The 18,979-nt window shown below is 38.5% G+C and overlaps 3 protein-coding genes across 9 annotated transcripts in view; 1 reads left to right on the top strand and 2 right to left on the bottom strand.

The window, feature by feature from the left end:
- LOC108010722 (transmembrane protein 164) overlaps positions 1 to 6,259 on the bottom strand; it is a 63,224-nt gene extending 56,965 nt beyond the window's left edge. For 2 of the 5 annotated variants that reach the window (XM_070994865.1, XM_036814327.3), the window contains exon 1: positions 5,635 to 6,259. The gene's annotated coding sequence lies outside the window, so the exon portion shown is untranslated. The remainder of the gene's footprint in view (positions 1 to 5,634) is intronic. The other 3 variants (XM_036814328.3, XM_065863242.2, XM_065863243.2) reach the window with 3 other exon arrangements.
- A 196-nt stretch (positions 6,260 to 6,455) lies between these two features.
- LOC136116555 (uncharacterized) overlaps positions 6,456 to 18,979 on the bottom strand; it is a 31,029-nt gene continuing 18,505 nt past the window's right edge. Inside the window, exon 3 of one of the 2 annotated variants that reach the window (XM_070994866.1) lies at positions 6,456 to 6,744. In XM_070994866.1, the coding sequence (XP_070850967.1) occupies positions 6,568 to 6,744 (177 nt within the window). In that variant the 3' untranslated portion in view covers positions 6,456 to 6,567. Of the gene's footprint in view, positions 6,745 to 7,583; positions 8,067 to 18,979 lie in introns of those variants that run through there. The other variant, XR_011603728.1, reaches the window with a different exon arrangement.
- Positions 9,574 to 11,846, top strand: Tbce (Tubulin-binding cofactor E). Of its 2 annotated transcripts, none has more exons than XM_017075650.4 (5): positions 9,574 to 9,872; positions 9,936 to 10,408; positions 10,468 to 10,891; positions 10,958 to 11,240; positions 11,308 to 11,846. In XM_017075650.4, the coding sequence occupies exons 1-5, from the start codon at positions 9,777 to 9,779 to the stop codon at positions 11,583 to 11,585; spliced, it is 1,554 nt and encodes a 517-aa protein (XP_016931139.1). In that variant the 5' UTR covers positions 9,574 to 9,776; the 3' UTR covers positions 11,586 to 11,846. The 2 variants fall into 2 exon arrangements, with proteins under 2 accessions (XP_016931139.1, XP_016931138.1); XM_017075649.4 differs by having other exon boundaries at positions 9,579 to 9,872; positions 11,290 to 11,846.

Raw genomic sequence — 18,979 nt, 5'->3', positions numbered from 1 at the left:
ATTTAAATAATATTGCTTAAAGATTGGTTGTAACTAAAAATGATATTTTAAATGTATGTTAGTATTGTTAATAAATAATGTATTTTCCTCTTTATCTAATTCAATTGCCATTAGGTTTCGACATTCACTTTCTATTAAGGACATATGTTCTTCATTTTAATTCAAGTACCCACTTACATTTTTTTTGTTGGGTAATTTTTCTTCATTGTCGTATAGTAGTCTTATTAATTCTTCCATATTTTGTTTACTTTCGTCTTTACTTACTTTGTTTTCTAATCTTAATTTACTTTCTTTTATTAACACAAATCTTTCCTTTTCTAAAAAATCAGTTCCCAATATTGCAGGATATTTCATTGCTTCATTAGGTACAACAAAAAAATCTTTATTATTCCTATTGAAATTATTGTGGAATCAAGCACCACATGCATGAGGGAAATCTCAACATTCTAGCTCCTATAGTTTCCTGATGGACGGACATGGTCAGATCGACTTGGCTAGTGATCCTGATCAAGAATATGTGTTTATATTTTATGGGTTCGGAAACGCTTCCTTCTACCTGTTACATACTTTCCGACGAATCTAGTATAGGATGTGGTGTGGGTAGGTATTCTGTGCCAAGTGCAACTCGTTGTCATCAAAATGAGAGACAACGAGAGTGCTGCCACGGGTTCTTGAGTGATAAATATACAAGCAAACTGAGCAGGCACTGGTCTGCCGGCGAAGAGAAAAAAATTAATATATAATCATGCCAGCGCTCACAGTTTCCGCAGCAGTCTATTGACCATTTGCCAAGGGTCAAAACCCAAAGATCGGGCTAACTGCATTTTGGGGTATGTAATTTTAAGTACACTTTTGGGCGCGTGACCGCAAACAGGCTATGAATAATGAGGGCACAAAATCAGGGCCTACAAAGTGCAGGTGGAGGGAGGGCTATAAATAGAACAAGCAAGGTGGTCGGCTGACAACCGCTGACATATGCCTTTTATTGTTATGAGCACGAGGGGTACACTCAAAATTAAATTTACCCCACTGTTTTGAAAATCAATAAAATTTATTTTTTTTAAATTCTAGAAATTTATTTTTAAAGTCAAGGAAACATTCTCTTAATCAAGAAAGCGTTACTCAAATGTAGGTTAGTTACCAAAAACCAGAATCGCTCTAAAAATGATAAAATATGTCATTATGTCTAGAATTTATTTACTGAAAAATAGAAAACTTACGAAAATACAAAATTGTTGTTGGAATACCCTTTCTAAAATTAATTACCATAACCCTAAATGATTCTAACCCTAAGCAAAAGGGAGAGTGAGGCGTACAAGCAGCAAAGCGAGATTGTAAAGCGCCACCTACTCGCGATTTTAATATATGGTTACGTGGGGGCAGATGTAAGCGTTATGGACGTTTGTGGTAGGGATTCAAAAATATCGATAGATCGCTAAAAACATCAAATATTTTTTAATTTTTTAAAATTTCTTATAAATTGTTTTAAATAGTATTAAGATTTTGCTTTTCTGAGCCTTAACATAAAACTTTTTTTATTTAACTAAAAAAAAAACATTTTTCAATTATTTAAAATTATTTATAAAATATTTTAAATAGTGTTAACACTTTGCTTTTCTGAACCTTAACATAAATCTTTTTTTTTATTTAAATAAAAAAACGAGATATTGATAAAAACAAAATAAAAGGAGAACGGAAGGAAGAACGCTATAGTTGAGTACCTCGACTATCGGATACCCGTTACTCAGCTAAAGGGACGAAAGGGAAATGGAGATATGCAAGCAGCAAAGCGAGATTGAAATGCGCCACCTACCGGCGGTAGTCCGATTTAAGAGTTATGGGCGTTAGAGTGGCCGTGGCAAATTTTTGTTTGGATTAATCGATAGGTATTGAAAAGACCAATACATTTCAGTTAAAATTTCTTATCTAGCATGAAAATTGTGTGCGCCACAGGTTTGGGCAATTTGTGGGCGTGGCATAGTCGCGTAACAAACTTGCGCTGCGTTCAAGACTAGGGAATCTAAATTTGAGATTCCCATTCTCTATCTTTGATAGTTTCCGAGACGTTTCCGACGTTCACATGTACGATTTTTTGAAGTTTGTGGGCGGTTTGTGGGCGTTAAAGGGGGCGTCGCAAACTTTTTTTTTTGGGTCAATCGATAGGTACCGGACGGACCACTAAATCCTATAGCACCAAGAGGAATGATCAAAAAAAATGTTTTTAAAAAATGTAAAAAAATATATAAATTTGGTGTGTTTTGACATATTAAGTTGTACTCTTCAGAATATCATTCTTTTAATACTCTGTAGGAGTTTCGAATAAAAGTTTAAAAACATATGACAACTTTATCAAACTGCTGCCATAGGAAAGATCGGAAAATAAATGCCAAAATAATACAAAGACCGTTATACTTCGTTTTCGTTTAATTTATACGGTAGTAAATTAAAATGGAACATTATCTTAAAATTTCTGTAACTAGTTTTTAGTTTTCTAAAAATCGGACAGCTCTATACATACAGTGCTCCCACGAAATCAACCTGCAAGGGTATAGAAACTTCGGCTTACTAAAACTAGCCTTCTTTATTAATGTTTATACCCGTTGCTCGTAGAGTATAAGGGTATACTAGATTCATCGAAAAGTATGTAACAGGTAGAAGGAAGAGTTTCCGACCCCAAAAAGAACATATATTCTTGATCAGGATCACTAGCCGAGTCATCCGTCTGTCCGTCCGGATGAACGATGAGATTTCGGAAACTTCAAAAGCTAGTAAGTTGGGGTTTGTAGATTCCTGAGCTTCTTGCGCAGTGCAAGTTTCTTTCAGAAGGCTGCCACGCCCACTCTAACGACCACAAGTCGCCCAAGCCGTTGGCGCCCACAATTTTCATGCTCGAAAACAAATTCTAACTGTAATGTATTAGTCTCGTCAATACCTATCGATTGACCAAAAAAAGCTTGCTACACCCACCCTAACGCCCACAAGCCGCTCAAATCTGTGGGGCCCACAATTTTCATGCTAGAAAAAAAATTGGAACTACAATGTATTAGTCTCGTCAATACCTATCGATTGACCCGCAGAAAAATTTTCCTCGCTAACGCCCGTCACGCTTAAATCTGTCTGCCGCCCACATAACCAAATATTTAGATAGCTTTTCTGACTGCATATCTCCATCACCCTTTGGTCCCTTTAGCTGAATAGCGGTTCTATAATAGTCGAGGTACTTCCTTGTTTTAATGAAAAATGTTCGTATCACCTTGTTAAACGGTCAAATTCATTTATTAAGTTATACATATAGAAATTTGACCATTTATAAAGTCGCAGTGTTCAAGATCTTCTTGAATTATATGGCTACACTTATAATAATTTGCATAAAAATGCATTCATAGATACCTAAAACTCGAATGGTACAAAATTCTACAAGTTGAATTCACATGTCTTTGTCTGCTCTCAACACTTACATATATACCATGCTCGGTTTGTCGATCTTAACTTAAGTGCGACATTGGCTCAGTAGGTAGTGTGATTGGTCTTCGCGCGGAAGACCCGGGATCGATCCCGCTGGCGAACATGTACAAATAAAATGTAATTTTTTTCAGAAAGATAAATTATTAAATAATTAAAATTGTTACATTTCCCATCCGCCTCCCCTGCAGCTCCTACTTCTTTAATCGCAGGCACATGCGCGCCAATACATAAAATTTAACCAACATTTAAGAAACTTTAACGTCATAATATACATACAAGACTAAGATAGATTGCTGCATGTATACAATCAAAAAATATATAACGAATGAACATGTTTTTTTCACATTTCAGTTAAAATTTGTTTTCTAGCATGAAAATTGTGGGCCCCACAGATTTGAGCGGCTTGTTGGCGTTAATGCCGATCGATAGGTATTGACGAGACCAATACATTTCAGTTAAATATTTTTTTAGCATAAAAACCTTAGGGCGTGGCACCCTGCTAAACTTGCCCTGCGCTAGAAGCTCAGGAATCTGCATTCCTAGTCCCAACTCTCCAGTGTTTGTAGTTTCCGAGATCTATACAACCTAATCTAATCTATTCAATCAAATCTACATATATACAATTAAACATTTAGAACATCAAAGCAATAATCAAAAAAAATTGTATACAAAACCACACTGAACACAGACAAATCGTAAAACTAAATAACGCGCGGGCGAAATATAATACCATCAGTTAAGAGGGAGACCCTCTCGGGACCCTCCTTTATTGCGTCAGCGTTGTTTTTTGTTTTTCTATTAGTCTCCTTTTCAACTTCTAGATGTCATTTGTAAGACAGTTTTTTTCCCAATAACTTTCTTTTTGTAAAATGCCTTCTATAGTCTTTTTATCGCCCAGAAGTGTCTCAGAAGATACTTCTTTGTGATCCCGACCCTTTTTAGGGTAGGGCAAGAAAGAGATGTTGATTTTTGGAGATTTCCCCTTTCTTTCTTTGTCTTATAATCAACCGTTATTTACCATTGCTCGCAGAGTCGGAATTCGGTGTTTTCGATAATCTCTCTTCCTCCTAATGTGCCTTAGAAAAGCGAAACAAAATAACATATTTAATGTAAAAAAAAAACAAAAAAAATCAAATTTCAAGCCAGAATTCTAAAAAGTGTGTACAAATAAAAAGTTCTTTTTTTTTTAAAGGCTTTTTTTCACCATTTTTGTTAATGACATTTTATGTTTTGTCAAACATGAAATCACTAAGGACATGTCTCAAGGTGACAAGGTGACCCATACGAAAATTACGTATAAGGCACGCGTGAAATGAGGTTTGACTACGCAAAAATTTCATACGAGCTGTCACTAGCGAAAAAGCGGATATTCTATTCAAATGTCAATATGGAGCGTCCTGCGTGAGTCACGCGTGACAGCCGAAGTGTCCTCTGTGGTTAACGGATGAAAACTGATTTTTTAGAACTGAAAGTCTTACATTTCATTGTATTTGTGTGGGCACCACTGATTCAAAACGTAGAGCAACAATTCTAGAAAAATGTCTGTTATTTCAACAATTATTTCTTATTTGAAGGGCAATTGCCTTTAAGCCGCCCTAGATTTAAGAAAAAATCGACCCAAACGTAATGCATGTTTTTAGAAAAAATTGCCTTATTTTGTTACTCAACCGCATTAACCCCCGTTTTAGGGCGATTTTACCTTAAAATTTCTGTGAGTGTGGAGAGGCAAAAAATGCCGGAGCATATTGATTTAATTTTGCCATTGCAAGAGAAAATAATACATACATACATAGATAAAAATTGTATTTAGGAAATCAGTTTAAATGCCCGACGCCCATGTACATAGGTATGTATGTACATTGTTCACGTGTACGAATGTATGTATGTATTTCCTATGCTGATGGGTATGGGAATATTTACATTGTTTTCGAATATATATTGTAATCGCTCTCCGGATTCGCCTATTCCTTATAGTATTAAACGTATACAAGTCGATTTCCCGGTTATCTTTGTTGAGTCATCTGAAAACCAGCTTGCAAGGAGCCCAACAAAAAGTTTTTTTTAATCAATCTACAACATATTTGTTTTCATAGTTTCTGGACATTTGCGCAAAAATAAAAAAGAAAAGTTTGTGTGCGACATCCGATTCGACTTCACATCAGTAGTTACCTATAGTTCCTTTGGTTGCCAATGCCAAGTGGTCTAGTGCACAGCTCGCTTATTTCCCGCGACGAATTGCTGACGCGCTTTTGACACTGTTGAGCAAAAACCACGGCTAAAACACATTTGCTGTTAATTCGCATTCCTTTCTTAATCACATTTCTGATGTATATCTGCATAAAGCATGCAAATTAGGGGTTTTTGCTTGGCGGCTGGCTGCAAGCTACTGAGGCTTTGAGTTTCGTTGCCTCGTATTGTCCTTGGGACGAGCTTTTACTTTCTTCCTCTCGGCGCATGCGTTTCCGAGCTTTTCCACTCTTATACTCTCGCCTAATTAGGCGCCAAAATATTGTACCGGCTGTTTTCGACCGGGGGTGCCCAATATGATATTCAACCATACGCCAAATGTGTATATATGTACATCTATATGTATGTACAAATATGTCGGTTTATCTGCAGATGTGCATTCAGCCGTCTGTATATTAGCTGGGACCGCGGACAGTCGCAAATTGGATTATGGAGAATGGCAATTGTTGAGGGCGCGAGCAACCAAGAAAAGATAATAGCCTAATAGGAATATTGGGGCGGTCCTCATTAATTTTGGACCCTTGTGTAGCCAATTAATATTTTTGCGCGCATATCAAATTTGTGACAAAATTGTGGTACTTTTCAATATCAAACTCATAAGCAAGCATTCATATCAAACTGACAGTTTTTAACATCAAACTGATAATTTTTCATAACATATTGATATGCCTGAAATATTAATATTCAGTTTTGGTTTTAATTGGTTGTTTCTTGTATTAAAATAAATATTGAAACCCCTAAAACTTGCTTAAATTATTTAATTTCAATATATGTTAGGACCGTTACAAACATATTTCGAGGACTTAGCAGGTTATGGTCGGTCACTCTGAGTTCGGACAACTCATGTATGTAGGTTTATAACAGCGCCAGGCAGTCTTCCCCGTGTCCTCGATAGATAACTTCCAGCGAAGTGGTGGACGCCAACTTGACCAGCTCGGCATCCTGTCCAACCATTTGACTCGCTGTAGTGCAGACGGTGTAGTCCAGCCACCGAAATGCACGTTCAGTATCCAAGAAGTAAGTAAATGACAGCTAGACAAACATGAAATAAATACAATTGAATTTGAGATACAAACCTTTTCAAAATCACTTAAATATCGCAAATTATTCTATTATTATATGAAAACTTTTCGTCGACTGTCAGAGTGACCACAGCAATTCTGTCACTAAATATCTTTAATACCATACTAAATACCATAAATACACAAAAAATACTAAGGCCCTGTCACACTTTTTTTTAAGACTTTTTGATGTTAAAGTCTAGTACTCAGATTGGCTAAGAATTTCACTAGTCTAAAAATGCCTGTGGCATGGTCTTACTGTTAAGCGGTTGGGCTTATTTCCAAAAGCCTAGTACTCAGATCGGCTAAGAGTTTCACTAGTCGTTTTCTAGAAGTTTTCAAAGTTTACCCGCAATGCACGTAGCATGGTCTTACTGTCAAGCAGTTGGGTTTTTTGCCAAACGGAAAACGAATTAATTGGAGAAATTAAAAAAAAAGAAGTCTGCTGGTACACAAGGAAATTAGAATAAAAATAAATGGAATGTTCTATGAATGTTTTTATTTAGATGCTTCGCATCCTTTTCCGCGCCACCGCAGTCCAGCTCCGAGTCCCAATGGGCATATTGGACCTTGAGAAAGTGGAAGAACTGGGTTGATCCGCTGATGCTGCAGGAAGTCGCCCAGCATCCTGGCAGTGGCTGACTATGGCTTCTCCAACTGCTCCTTAGCGTGAGCCCTATTTTCCTCCTTCCTATAGAAGCCAGCGGGTCCTCCATCTCCGCTTGAGCTGCCAAGTAGCTGGTGGTGGTGGTATCCGGAGTCCTAATGGAGAGGTCGTCGGAGACCGTATTACTGGTGGTTCTGCTAAAAAGATACTTCTATTAGTAAAACGTAACCAAATTGTTTTGCCCAGAACTTACTTTCTTTGCAAGGACATGCCCGGCAGGATGTAGATTTAGGGAGCGAAGTCCCACTCCGCATGTTTCTTTGCATTCTCTAGTGGATCTCCTCCAGCACTTCAACTATTCTGCGGATTTGCCCTATTGTGGTATTGCTTCCTGTCGGTGAAGTCGCACAGTAATGGGCCACAGCTTGGACTAGGCGTCCTTTTTTATCTGCACTGACATCCTGCAGTCGTTTTTGCGGTTTTCTTTCCATTTTTATTTTATTTTTTCTATAACGCGTTTGCACGAACACCGCCACAGATTAAATTTCTTATTCATTGGGACGCGGCTAACGGCGTTCATCGAAATTCACTCGCTACATCTGCTATTTTTCTGGTATTTCCTTAGCTCACCTGAGTATCGCTGAGCTTTTGGAAGGCTCCGTGGGCCAGCACCAACAACAATTTACCTGTAACGGCACAATGCATTTTTAATTATAAATACAAACGCAGATATACTGAATCGATTTGCGTGCGCTGTCCAATTTTCCGCAAAGAGAGATGTATCGACGTTTTTGCGTCCCTATCTAGCACGTGTATTTCCTATTAAAGAAAAAATCGCTAAAGCTGAATTTGGTCGTTGTAGCAGAAACCCTCTCTGTGTGAATAGGTATATAGTAATAATTGATATTATCGATGGTGCCATCGATATTTTGGCTACTCTACTGTATTCGGTTTAAGCAAACCATATACGAAAGGGAGGAAGTGCAAACTCAGTTGCTCCGAAAAAAATGGAAAACAACGCAAAACTTTATACAATTTGAATGTTAGCATGTGATATGCTTTCAGCGCCAAGTGATTATTTCATTGCTATTAGCAAATTAATCAAGAATGAGATTTCGGTTCAGGCAAAGTGAAATGAATAGGAACTATTGTGGACCAATAGTAGCGGCAGGAGAATTTTGACTGTTTGGAACCGTTTGGACCCTTTTAAGAACTTATAAAACCTTTCTCGCGTACTGGTCTTTGACTATATCCATTTTTAAGCAATCATTTTGGGAGGTGGATGCGTCTTTAAATGACATTTTTTTTTGATAAATAATGTACGTTTTGGTGCAACAAGTGCCCTGTCTTGCCAAGAAGGACACAAACTGGAGGTCGGCCATTTCCATAAAAAATGCATACAAATATTTATTTTCAAGATAACATTAATTACAGCACAAACAACAATTTCCTTATAACGGCGCCATTGCAATTTAAATGCTTTTCTTTCTCAAAAGCTCATAAAAAATGCAGAATAAATCACTAAAATACTGAATCAATTTGTGTGTGCGGTCACAACTTCCGCTGCAGCGAGTTGTACTGTCTCTTTCCTATGCGTGTATTTCTGGTGGAGGAAGAGGTCGCTTGAACTCCCTTCCCCTATGGTCCATCCGTTCGAAACGGTTGGGATTTTGACAGATGTGAAACTCCGATCCACACAGGTCACCGCCACCATCTACTAACCGATAACAGCTGATCTGAAGACCTGTGACTGATCAATCCAAGCCTGTTGCTTCTGCGCCTCCTATTTTTAAATGTGAAACTCCGATTCCCACAGAGCACATCCACCACCCACCATCCGATAACAGCTGACCTGGCTCGAACCAAGTCTTTTGCTTCTGCGCCTTCCATTTTCGATTTTTCCCTGTCATTATTGTTTACGTTTTCGTAGTGAATGTTTTAATTTCCACTGTCAAGAAGAAGACATCAGAGTTTCACCAAACAAACATTGCCTTACTATCACATAAAAGAGTCCGTCAAATTTGGATGGGGAACTAACTGGGAAATTTTCGGAACGGTAAAACCTTGTGGACCATCCGTTCAACGGATGGTAGATGGTGGATGGACCTCTGTGGGAAGACGCTATTTGGAAGCGGAATTTGGGCGTTGAAGCAAAAACCCCTCTGTGTGAATAGGGTATTAACTACATAAAACGAATAGTTTCTGAGTCATAATTTAGTCTGCAGATATAAACATAGTGCTAATATTTTATCTTTCTGCTTTTGATGTCGATCTAAACCTGGGACAAATCAACTGGAATTAAAACCGAGCACAATTTGGGAGCAGCTGTGAGCAACAGACACAAAGGCGAGTGCGTGTGTGTAAGCCGTCTATACTTGTATACAACGGCAACAGCGATGGTGGGAATTATTGACGAGCCACATCTGTTTTATCCGCTGGGGACACGCATCAAGATATCCGAAAACTATGGTACAGTGCGTTATGTGGGAGAGGTATAGAAGCTGAAGAATTAGGTTATCGCTGTGCATAATACCGACCTGTGGTCCTTGTTTCAGGTTAGCGGCCACATGGGCACCTGGCTAGGAATTGAGTGGGACGACGGGATGCGGGGCAAGCACAACGGCATCGTAGACGGCAAGCGTTATTTCCAGACACAGAAGCCTATGGCGGGCAGTTTTATCCGGCCGGGCAAGTTGGGGCCGTGCGCCACCCTGGAGGACGCTGCCCGGGAGCGGTACCTGAACTACGACTCAAGCAACGTCGACGAGTCCCTTATCCGGGAAACACAAGCTAGTCTGCAGGCGTCGCTCTTTGAGGTCGTGGGCATGGACAAAATCGCTCGAAAGCAGAGCAAGTTCGAGCAGCTGGCGGAGATAAGCGTAGATCAGACGCCAGTGAACGCTGCCGGGTACTTGAAGGAGCTGACACAGCTGACTACGCTGAACGTAAGCCACACCTTGATCTGGAACTGGGAGACTGTGGCCAGCATCGCGCAGCAGTTACCCTCCTTGACTAGCCTGAACCTGAGGTGAGTGAGGGACTATTAAAGCCCTGTTGACTACCACTGTCATTTAACTAATCTTTCAGCTCCAATCGACTGGTTCTGCCCATGTCTTCCCAAATCTCTGATCTGGAGCCTGCCTTCCGGCAGCTAAAGCGCATCAATCTGCGCAACTGCGGCTTCACCGAATGGAAGGACGTGATGCAGACGGCGCTGCTTTGGCCTAATATTGTGTCACTGGGCCTGCAGGAGAACTCTTTCGGTCAGCTTGCCGAGGTCGATCGAAAGAAGATCTTTAGGCAGCTCCAGGAGCTCGACTTGCACCGCACGAATATAATAGATTTTGACCAGGTGGCGAAGTTGGGCAACTTGACGACGTTGCGCTTGTTGAATCTCATGGAGAACGGCATCGAAGAGATAAAACTTCCTGACTGTGATCCCCAAGAAAAGCTTAATATGTTCGCCTCTCTGGAACAGTTAAACCTTCTTTACAATCCCATTTGGAACGAAGTAGGCCGGCTTTACATTTTGATACAACGAATCATAATATATAATAATATTATATTTTCTTCCCAGGCCGATGCTTTTAACGAGCTTGACAAGCTTCCTCAGTTGAGGCGCCTGAACAAGACGCCACATCTGAAGTCCAATTTTGATGAAATGGTCTCCAAGGCCGTTGCTAGCATTAGCGGAATAGAATTTATCAACAAGGCCCTGGTGACAGCGGAGGAAAGACGTGGTGCCGAGTACGATATTTGGAAGAAGTATGCCCCGGACTGGATGCAAGCGACGCATCAAGGATCGGATTCGTTGCGTGAGTTTAACCGGAGGCATCGCACTTATCATTTGCTTGTTAAAAGTAAGTTCTTCTGAGCCAGGTGATTCAAAACTAAAGCGTTTTTTCACAGAGTATGGTTCTCCAATAGACTTTTTACCACCCAGCCAAGCGAAACGATCGAACTTAATTAAGGTTTGCATACAGCATCAGCTGACGGGCGAAACTTGGGATAAAAAAGTTCCGCGAATGATTACTGTGCAAACTCTGCAAGGATTGGTTATGAAGCGATTTCAATTAGGCGGTAACGTTCCCCAGCTGTGCTACGTTGATGCCCAGCACCCTGATCTGGTTGTTCCGCTGGATAACAATGCAAAAACGCTGGACTTCTATTCTGTACAGGAGCACGACACGGTTTTGGTACAATAGCGTCACGTGTTTTACCTTGGAAATTAATTCCTTTTTCGTATTAAAATGGTGTATTTTAGTTTTAGGCGATCGAAAATCAAACATTCGTTATGAATGTTTTTTTTTGGCTACCCTATTCATAAAATTGATAGTTATTTTTAGGTTGAAATAGTTAAATTACCACTAAGCAATTACGTGCGGTTATTTATATTTAGTTTGGCTTTTCAAAAATGAAAACGCGTACCTAAAAAATTAAAACATTTATGATTTGTCTCCACCGGATATTGCAATCATGTTGCCATTCTTCGTAAGAATTTTGACCATAATAAGCTCTAAGCGATTTTTGAGTCTCCCCCGTAATTTTACCTTTGAAGAGGTGTTACAGAAATTTCAGTTGATCAAAGATAGTTGGAATTTGAATTGACTTACGTACAAAGTCTAATCTGCCTTTAGATGAACCGATAATACTGTTCTACCCCTAGCTTCTGGGTTTTCAGCTGGTTAGGTAAAAGATAAAGTGATATAAAATTGACGAATTCAAATATGTTATTTTTGAGTATAATATTGGGAAAAAATGTGGCATTTCAACGACACTTCCAGAAGTGAATTCGGCGACAGAGCTATGTACAGTGGTGCTCATAGACTTAAGCCACAAGACTTCAACCAAGCATTTAAACGAAAATTAAGAAAAGTTTTTATTTCACATCCCCAATTTTTTGTGTCACATTAGTTCTACATATCAGTGTTCTAATAGAAGAATAACCAAGTTATACAAATTTATTTTCAACGAAAAACTTTAAAAATCTTTGACCATCTCCAAAATGTTCTGCTCACATACTTTGCCCAATATTCTTTTTTCTTTTAATAAATTTACTTTAATATTGAGTGGGATGACCTTTCTGCTTAAAAACAGCGGAGCAACGCTTTGGCATTGAATCCACAAGACGTGCGCACTGTTGAGGGGTGATTTTCTTCCACTCTTCTTGCGAAATTCGCCACAAACCGTTTTAACTTGCTGGTTTTTTTTAGCCAACGACTTATTTAAGAATTCCCCACAAGTTCTCTATAGGGTCCAAGTCGGGTCCCTGCGGTGGCCATTGCAAAACATTGATTAAGCCACGACTTGACTATCTTGCTGGTGTTTTCGGGTCGTTCTGCTGTTGAAATATTCAGACAAGTGGCAAATTATCGGCATATTCTGCAGATAAAGTGTTCATAAGGATGTCCATTTCGACGTTCATAATGCCTTATACCTTCACTAGGGGACCTACGCCCGATGCGGTGAAACAGCTCCAGACCATAATCGAAGCGCCACCTTGTTTAACGGTCTTCTTCGTGTATTTGGGGTCCAATTGTTTGTTGGGAGGACGTCGTACATATGGTTTACCATCACTCCCAAAGACATTAAACTTGGATTCGTCGCTCCAAACAATCATGTTCGAAAAATTGGGACCTTTTTGAACATTCTCTCTGACTAATTAAAGGCGCTTTTTAACATTTTTAATAAACAGCAATGTTTTTTTTTTGGGCAATGCGTTCATATAAACCAAGTTCATTTAGCCGTCTTATGGTCTGAGGTGACACATAATCTGCCACCATTTGACCTCTGATTTGCGTCGAAGTCAAGAACGGATCGGTTTTACTGATTTTGGCAATCTGTCTATCGACGTTTAAAGTGGTTTTTCTGGGCTTTTCACGTGGAATATTTTCCCAGGTTCCATGTTTCTCATAAAATGCAATGTCATTTCTGACTTTGCCACGCAAAAAATGTAAAGTCTTACAAATTTGTAGAATACTTGTGCTTTTTTTTTAGTAATATTCCCATATTAGCTTTCGTCCGGCCGGATTTGTATTTTTATTTTTAGCCATAGCCGTCAAATTGTTTTGGGAAACGTATTTAGTATTCAATATTTTATTTTAGAAAATAACTAGCACAGAGTTCCCGGAAAAAACACAAGTTTGACGATTTTAGCTCAAGGTAGCTTAAGTATATGAGCAGAGCGCAATACTCCTTTTTGACATTTAGTCAATATTTTGGGAACCTCCGAATACCTACTTGTAATTTTTTACTGTGATCAGCTGCTTAAATAACAGTGTTGCAAAATGTAAAAATGTTAGGCCGAAATAGATATGTTCAAAAAAGTTATTAAGAAAACAGTTTAAAGTAGTGGCAGAAGTCTATGAGCACCACTGTATTTCAATTTTATTATAATAAGTTAAAGCAAGAAACCTTACTTCATTTACTATTTAACCTTGTCATTAATGCCCACGGTGATTTAGTAGATAATGTAGATGAATGTAGACCAGTGGTCGGCAGCGGCCTATCTAGATACTAGATACTTCTATCTAGATACTTCTCGAAGTCACTTCTGCGGTACTTCTGGAAGTGTCGCCGAAGTTACTCCGAGAAGTGCCGCCGAAGTGGCACATTTCTTCCCGACGGGAGTCACTTCCGCGATCCGAATGCGATATCGCCAAAGTAACTTCTGGAAGTGTCGCCGAAGTGTCTCCGACGGGAGTCACCTCCGCGATCCGAATGCGATATCGCCGAAGTAACTTCTAAAAGTGTCGCCGTAGTCACTTCTGGAAGTCACTCCGAAGTGACTTTACATTTGCTTGTAGAAGATATCTAGAAGAGTCTTTCCCAATTGGAAAAACTTGAATAAAAACATAGTTATACTTTCAATATTTTGCATTTATTTTGTGTATAAGGGCTTTGTCCGCTTGTATACACGGTCACTGGCATGTAGGAAATTTTGCTGATCAATGTTATTTAGGTGCAGCTCCGTCGACATATGAAATTTATTAATAACCATTTCTAAAGGAAACAGAAACAAAAATTATTTTTTGTTCAGTCAAGGTAAAAATAAACTAGAAGACATTACCTTTTACAATGAAGTATGTTGAGAATCGTTGGATCCGCAGTAACACGCCAAGTAATGTCCACAGCTAGCTTGTCCGTAAATAGCTTTAAATAATCGTACAGCTCACGATAGGCACGTAATTTCACACCCTTTGTTGAGGGGGATATTTAAATATGTTAAGCAATCAATAACATTTAGAAAAACAAATCAATATTTTTAAACGCACAAAATTGATACAAAACCGCACTGTACACAGAAAAATCGCGCAACGAAATGACGCTCGGGCGAAAAATAATAGCGTAGGTCAAAAGGAAAACCAAAAAATTTTTTTTGGCTTGTTTTTTTCCATTTCTTTTGTTTTTGTAAAATGTGTACTATCGTCTTTCTATCGCGCAGAAGTGTCTCAGAAGTTACTTCTTCGCGATCCCGACCCTTTTCTGTTTTTGTAAAATGTGTGCTATCGCCTTTCTATCGTCCAGAAGTGACTTAGAAGTGACTTCTACGCGTTATATGTATATTTAGTTTTTGTAAAAGGTGTTCAACCGCCGTTTTATCGCGCAGAAGTGTCTCAGAAGTTAATTCTTCGCGATCGCGACCCTTTTTGTTTTTGTAAAATGTGTACTATCGTCTTTCTATCGTCAAGAAGTGACTTAGAAGTTACTTCTACGCGACACGTGTATATTTTGTTTTTGTAAAATGTTTACTATCGTCTTTCTATCGCGCAGAAGTGTCTCAGAAGTTACTTCTTCGCGATCCCGACCCTTTTTGTTTTTGTAAAATGTGTGCTATCGCCTTTCTATCGTCCAGAAGTGACTTAGAAGTGACTTCTACGCGTTATATGTATATTTTGTTTTTGTAAAATGTGTTCAACCGCCGTTTTATCGCGCAGAAGTGTCTCAGAAGTTAATTCTTCGCGATCGCGACCCTTTTTGTTTTTGTAAAATGTGTACTATCGTCTTTCTATCGTCCAGAAGTGACTTAGAAGTTACTTCTACGCGACACGTGTATATTTTGTTTTTGTAAAATGTGTACTATCGTCTTTCTATCGCGCAGAAGTTACTAAGAAGTGACTCCTGGACGACATGCGATAGAAATATCGCCCTTTTGCTTGCAGGGACTATCTTTAGTATGTATGTGTGTACACGATATATCGTAAAAAAAAGTCGAAGCATCACCTAAAATGCTGTAATCGATTAGTCGAAACTATCTGACGGCATTTTTATGGCGGGATATTGAAATATTTTAAAATGTTCACCTCCTTTTTAAAATATTACTTTTAGATTTTTTCGAAAACCATTAAGTTTTCGGAAAAAATGATTATAACAAAAAAGATTCGTTTTGTAAATATCATCTGTTTTTGTCTGAAACATTTTTTGATTTTTCTTATATTATCTGATAAAACAGCAAAAAACCAAAAATTTTACGGGTTTTCCCGTTATTTTCGAAGATCCCGTAACTTGCTCCAACTTTGACTATTTTTCCCGTAATCAGGAACCAAAAACACGTTGATATGGAAAGTTTGAACAAAAACGTTGAAGCTACACGGAAGTTTATCCACTAGCGTATACGTTTTGCCGATAAAGAAATACCACGATTTTTGTATTATTTTGGCATTCATTTTGTTATACTTCCTATTGGAGCTATATGATTTAGTACTCCAATTTTTATCTAATAATGTTCTTTATTACAAAATAATTTTTAAAAAAGGAAGAACGCTAAAGTCGAGTACCTCGACTAACAGATACTCAGCTAAAGGGACCAAAGGGAAATGGAGATATGCAAGCAGCAAAGCGAGATTAATATGCAGCACCTACCCGCGATCTCAGACAGATTTATGCGATTTTTTTGGGTCAATCGATAGGTATTGACGAGACTTATACATTTCAGTTAAACTTTTATTTTAGCATGAATGTTGTAGGAGCCACAGTTTTGGGCGGTTTGTGGGCGTGGCACCCTGCTGAAACAAAATTGCGCTGCCCAAGAAGCTCAGGAATCTACATATGTACCAAATCCGAACTTTCTAGCTTTTGTAGTTTCCGATATCTCAGCGTTCAACCGGACGGACGGGCGGACGGACAGGGCTAGATCGACTCGGCTAGTGATCCTGATCAAGAATATATATACTTTATGGGGTCGGAAACGCTTCCTTCTTTATGTTACATCGCTGGCGAATGAACTTAATTTCCAAATCCCAACTACATTTTTGAAAGAGTATGCAACTATGCAGACAGGAATCAATTTCTAGAAAGAGCCTGCATAGAGTAAGAATCTATATAGACACACCATTTGTTCTGCCTGAACCTCTGCTGAGCCAATGCAACCTCAAGTTCGAAGCTAACTTCGATTTCTCAACTCACTCAACATGTGCGGAGCAACAGCAATAGTGGTGATACAAAAACAAACAGTGAGTGAGAGCGATGTACATCCCTGCAAGCAAAAGGGCGATATTTCTATCGCATGTCGTCCAGGAGTCACTTCTTAGTAACTTCTGCGCGATAGAAAGACGATAGTACACATTTTACAAAAACAAAATATACACGTGTCGCGTAGAAGTAACTTCTAAGTCACTTCTTGACGATAGAAAGACGATAGTACACATTTTACAAAAACAAAAAGGGTCGCGATCGCGAAGAATTAACTTCTGAGACACTTCTGCGCGATAAAACGGCGGTTGAACACATTTTACAAAAACAAAAGAAATGGAAAAAAACAAGCCAAAAAAAAATTTTTTGGTCTTCCTTTTGACCTACGCTATTATTTTTCGCCCGAGCGTCATTTCGTTGCGCGATTTTTCTGTGTACAGTGGGGTTTTATATCAATTTTGTGCGTTTAAAAATATTGATTTGTTTTTCTAAATGTTATTGATTGCTTAACATATTTAAATATCCCCCTCAACAAAGGGTGTGAAATTACGTGCCTATCGTGAGCTGTACGATTATTTAAAGCTATTTACGGACAAGCTAGCTGTGGACATTACTTGGCGTGTTACTGCGGATCCAACGATTCTCAACATACTTCATTGTAAAAGGTAATGTCTTCTAGTTTATTTTTACCTTGACTGAACAAAAAATAATTTTTGTTTCTGTTTCCTTTAGAAATGGTTATTAATAAATTTCATATGTCGACGGAGCTGCACCTAAATAACATTGATCAGCAAAATTTCCTACATGCCAGTGACCGTGTATACAAGCGGACAAAGCCCTTATACACAAAATAAATGCAAAATATTGAAAGTATAACTATGTTTTTATTCAAGTTTTTCCAATTGGGAAAGACTCTTCTAGATATCTTCTACAAGCAAATGTAAAGTTACTTCGGAGTGACTTCCAGAAGTGACTACGGCGACACTTTTAGAAGTTACTTCGGCGATATCGCATTCGGATCGCGGAGGTGACTCCCGTCGGAGACACTTCGGCGACACTTCCAGAAGTTACTTCGGCGATATCGCATTCGGATCGCGGAAGTGACTCCCGTCGGGAAGAAATGTGCCACTTCGGTGGCACTTCTCGGAGTAACTTCGGCGACACTTCCAGAAGTGACTTCGGCGACACTTCCAGAAGTACCGCAGAAGTGACTTCGAGAAGTGTCGCCGAAGTTACTCCGAGAAGTCATTTGATTGGCAATTTCTGCGAAATCTTTTATAAATTTACGCTGAAATCCACAAAGGTCTAAAACATGATCTTATTTGTTTTGAAGAGCTTAGAATTTTAAAATCTTGAATAGCTTGAATTTTTTTGGATTTGCTCTGATATATTTAGTTAAGATGCTGTGACCTAAAAATTCAGTATCTCGTTTCATAAGCTCACATTTATCTAATTGTAGTTTGAGATTTGATCTGCGAAGACGTTCGAATACTTTTTTTAAAGATTAACAATATCGTCTAAATATACGAGACAATGGGTACCTATTAGTCGTGTAATATATTATTCATACAACGCTGAAATGTAGCGGGTGCATTTTTAAGGCCGAAGGGCATTCTGGTATATTCATAGTGACCCTTCTTAGTGGATAATGCAGTTTTTTGAATAGAGTCTGGGTCCATTTCAATTTGATGGAACCCTTTAGCAAGATCTAATGTTGTAAAGTATTGACATTTTATTATTCTTACGGACTTGTTCCGAACATGGACAAAATATTAGACAAGTTAGGGGTCTAATAAAATGCTGTAATCGATTAGTCGAAACTATCTGACGGCATTTTTATGGCGGGATATTGAAATATTTTAAAATGTTCACCTCCTTTTTAAAATATTACTTTTAGATTTTTTCGAAAACCATTAAGTTTTCGGAAAAAATGATTATAACAAAAAAGATTCGTTTTGTAAATATCATCTGTTTTTGTCTGAAACATTTTTTGATTTTTCTTATATTATCTGATAAAACAGCAAAAAACCAAAAATTTTACGGGTTTTCCCGTTATTTTCGAAGATCCCGTAACTTGCTCCAACTTTGACTATTTTTCCCGTAATCAGGAACCAAAAACACGTTGATATGGAAAGTTTGAACAAAAACGTTGAAGCTACACGGAAGTTTATCCACTAGCGTATACGTT

This window comes from Drosophila suzukii, chromosome 2R (assembly GCF_043229965.1).
Source record: "Drosophila suzukii chromosome 2R, CBGP_Dsuzu_IsoJpt1.0, whole genome shotgun sequence".
NCBI classification, from domain to species: Eukaryota; Metazoa; Arthropoda; class Insecta; order Diptera; family Drosophilidae; genus Drosophila; species Drosophila suzukii.
The sequence above is the reverse complement of the archived record's forward strand: the minus strand, read 5'-3'. Positions and strand labels throughout refer to the sequence as shown.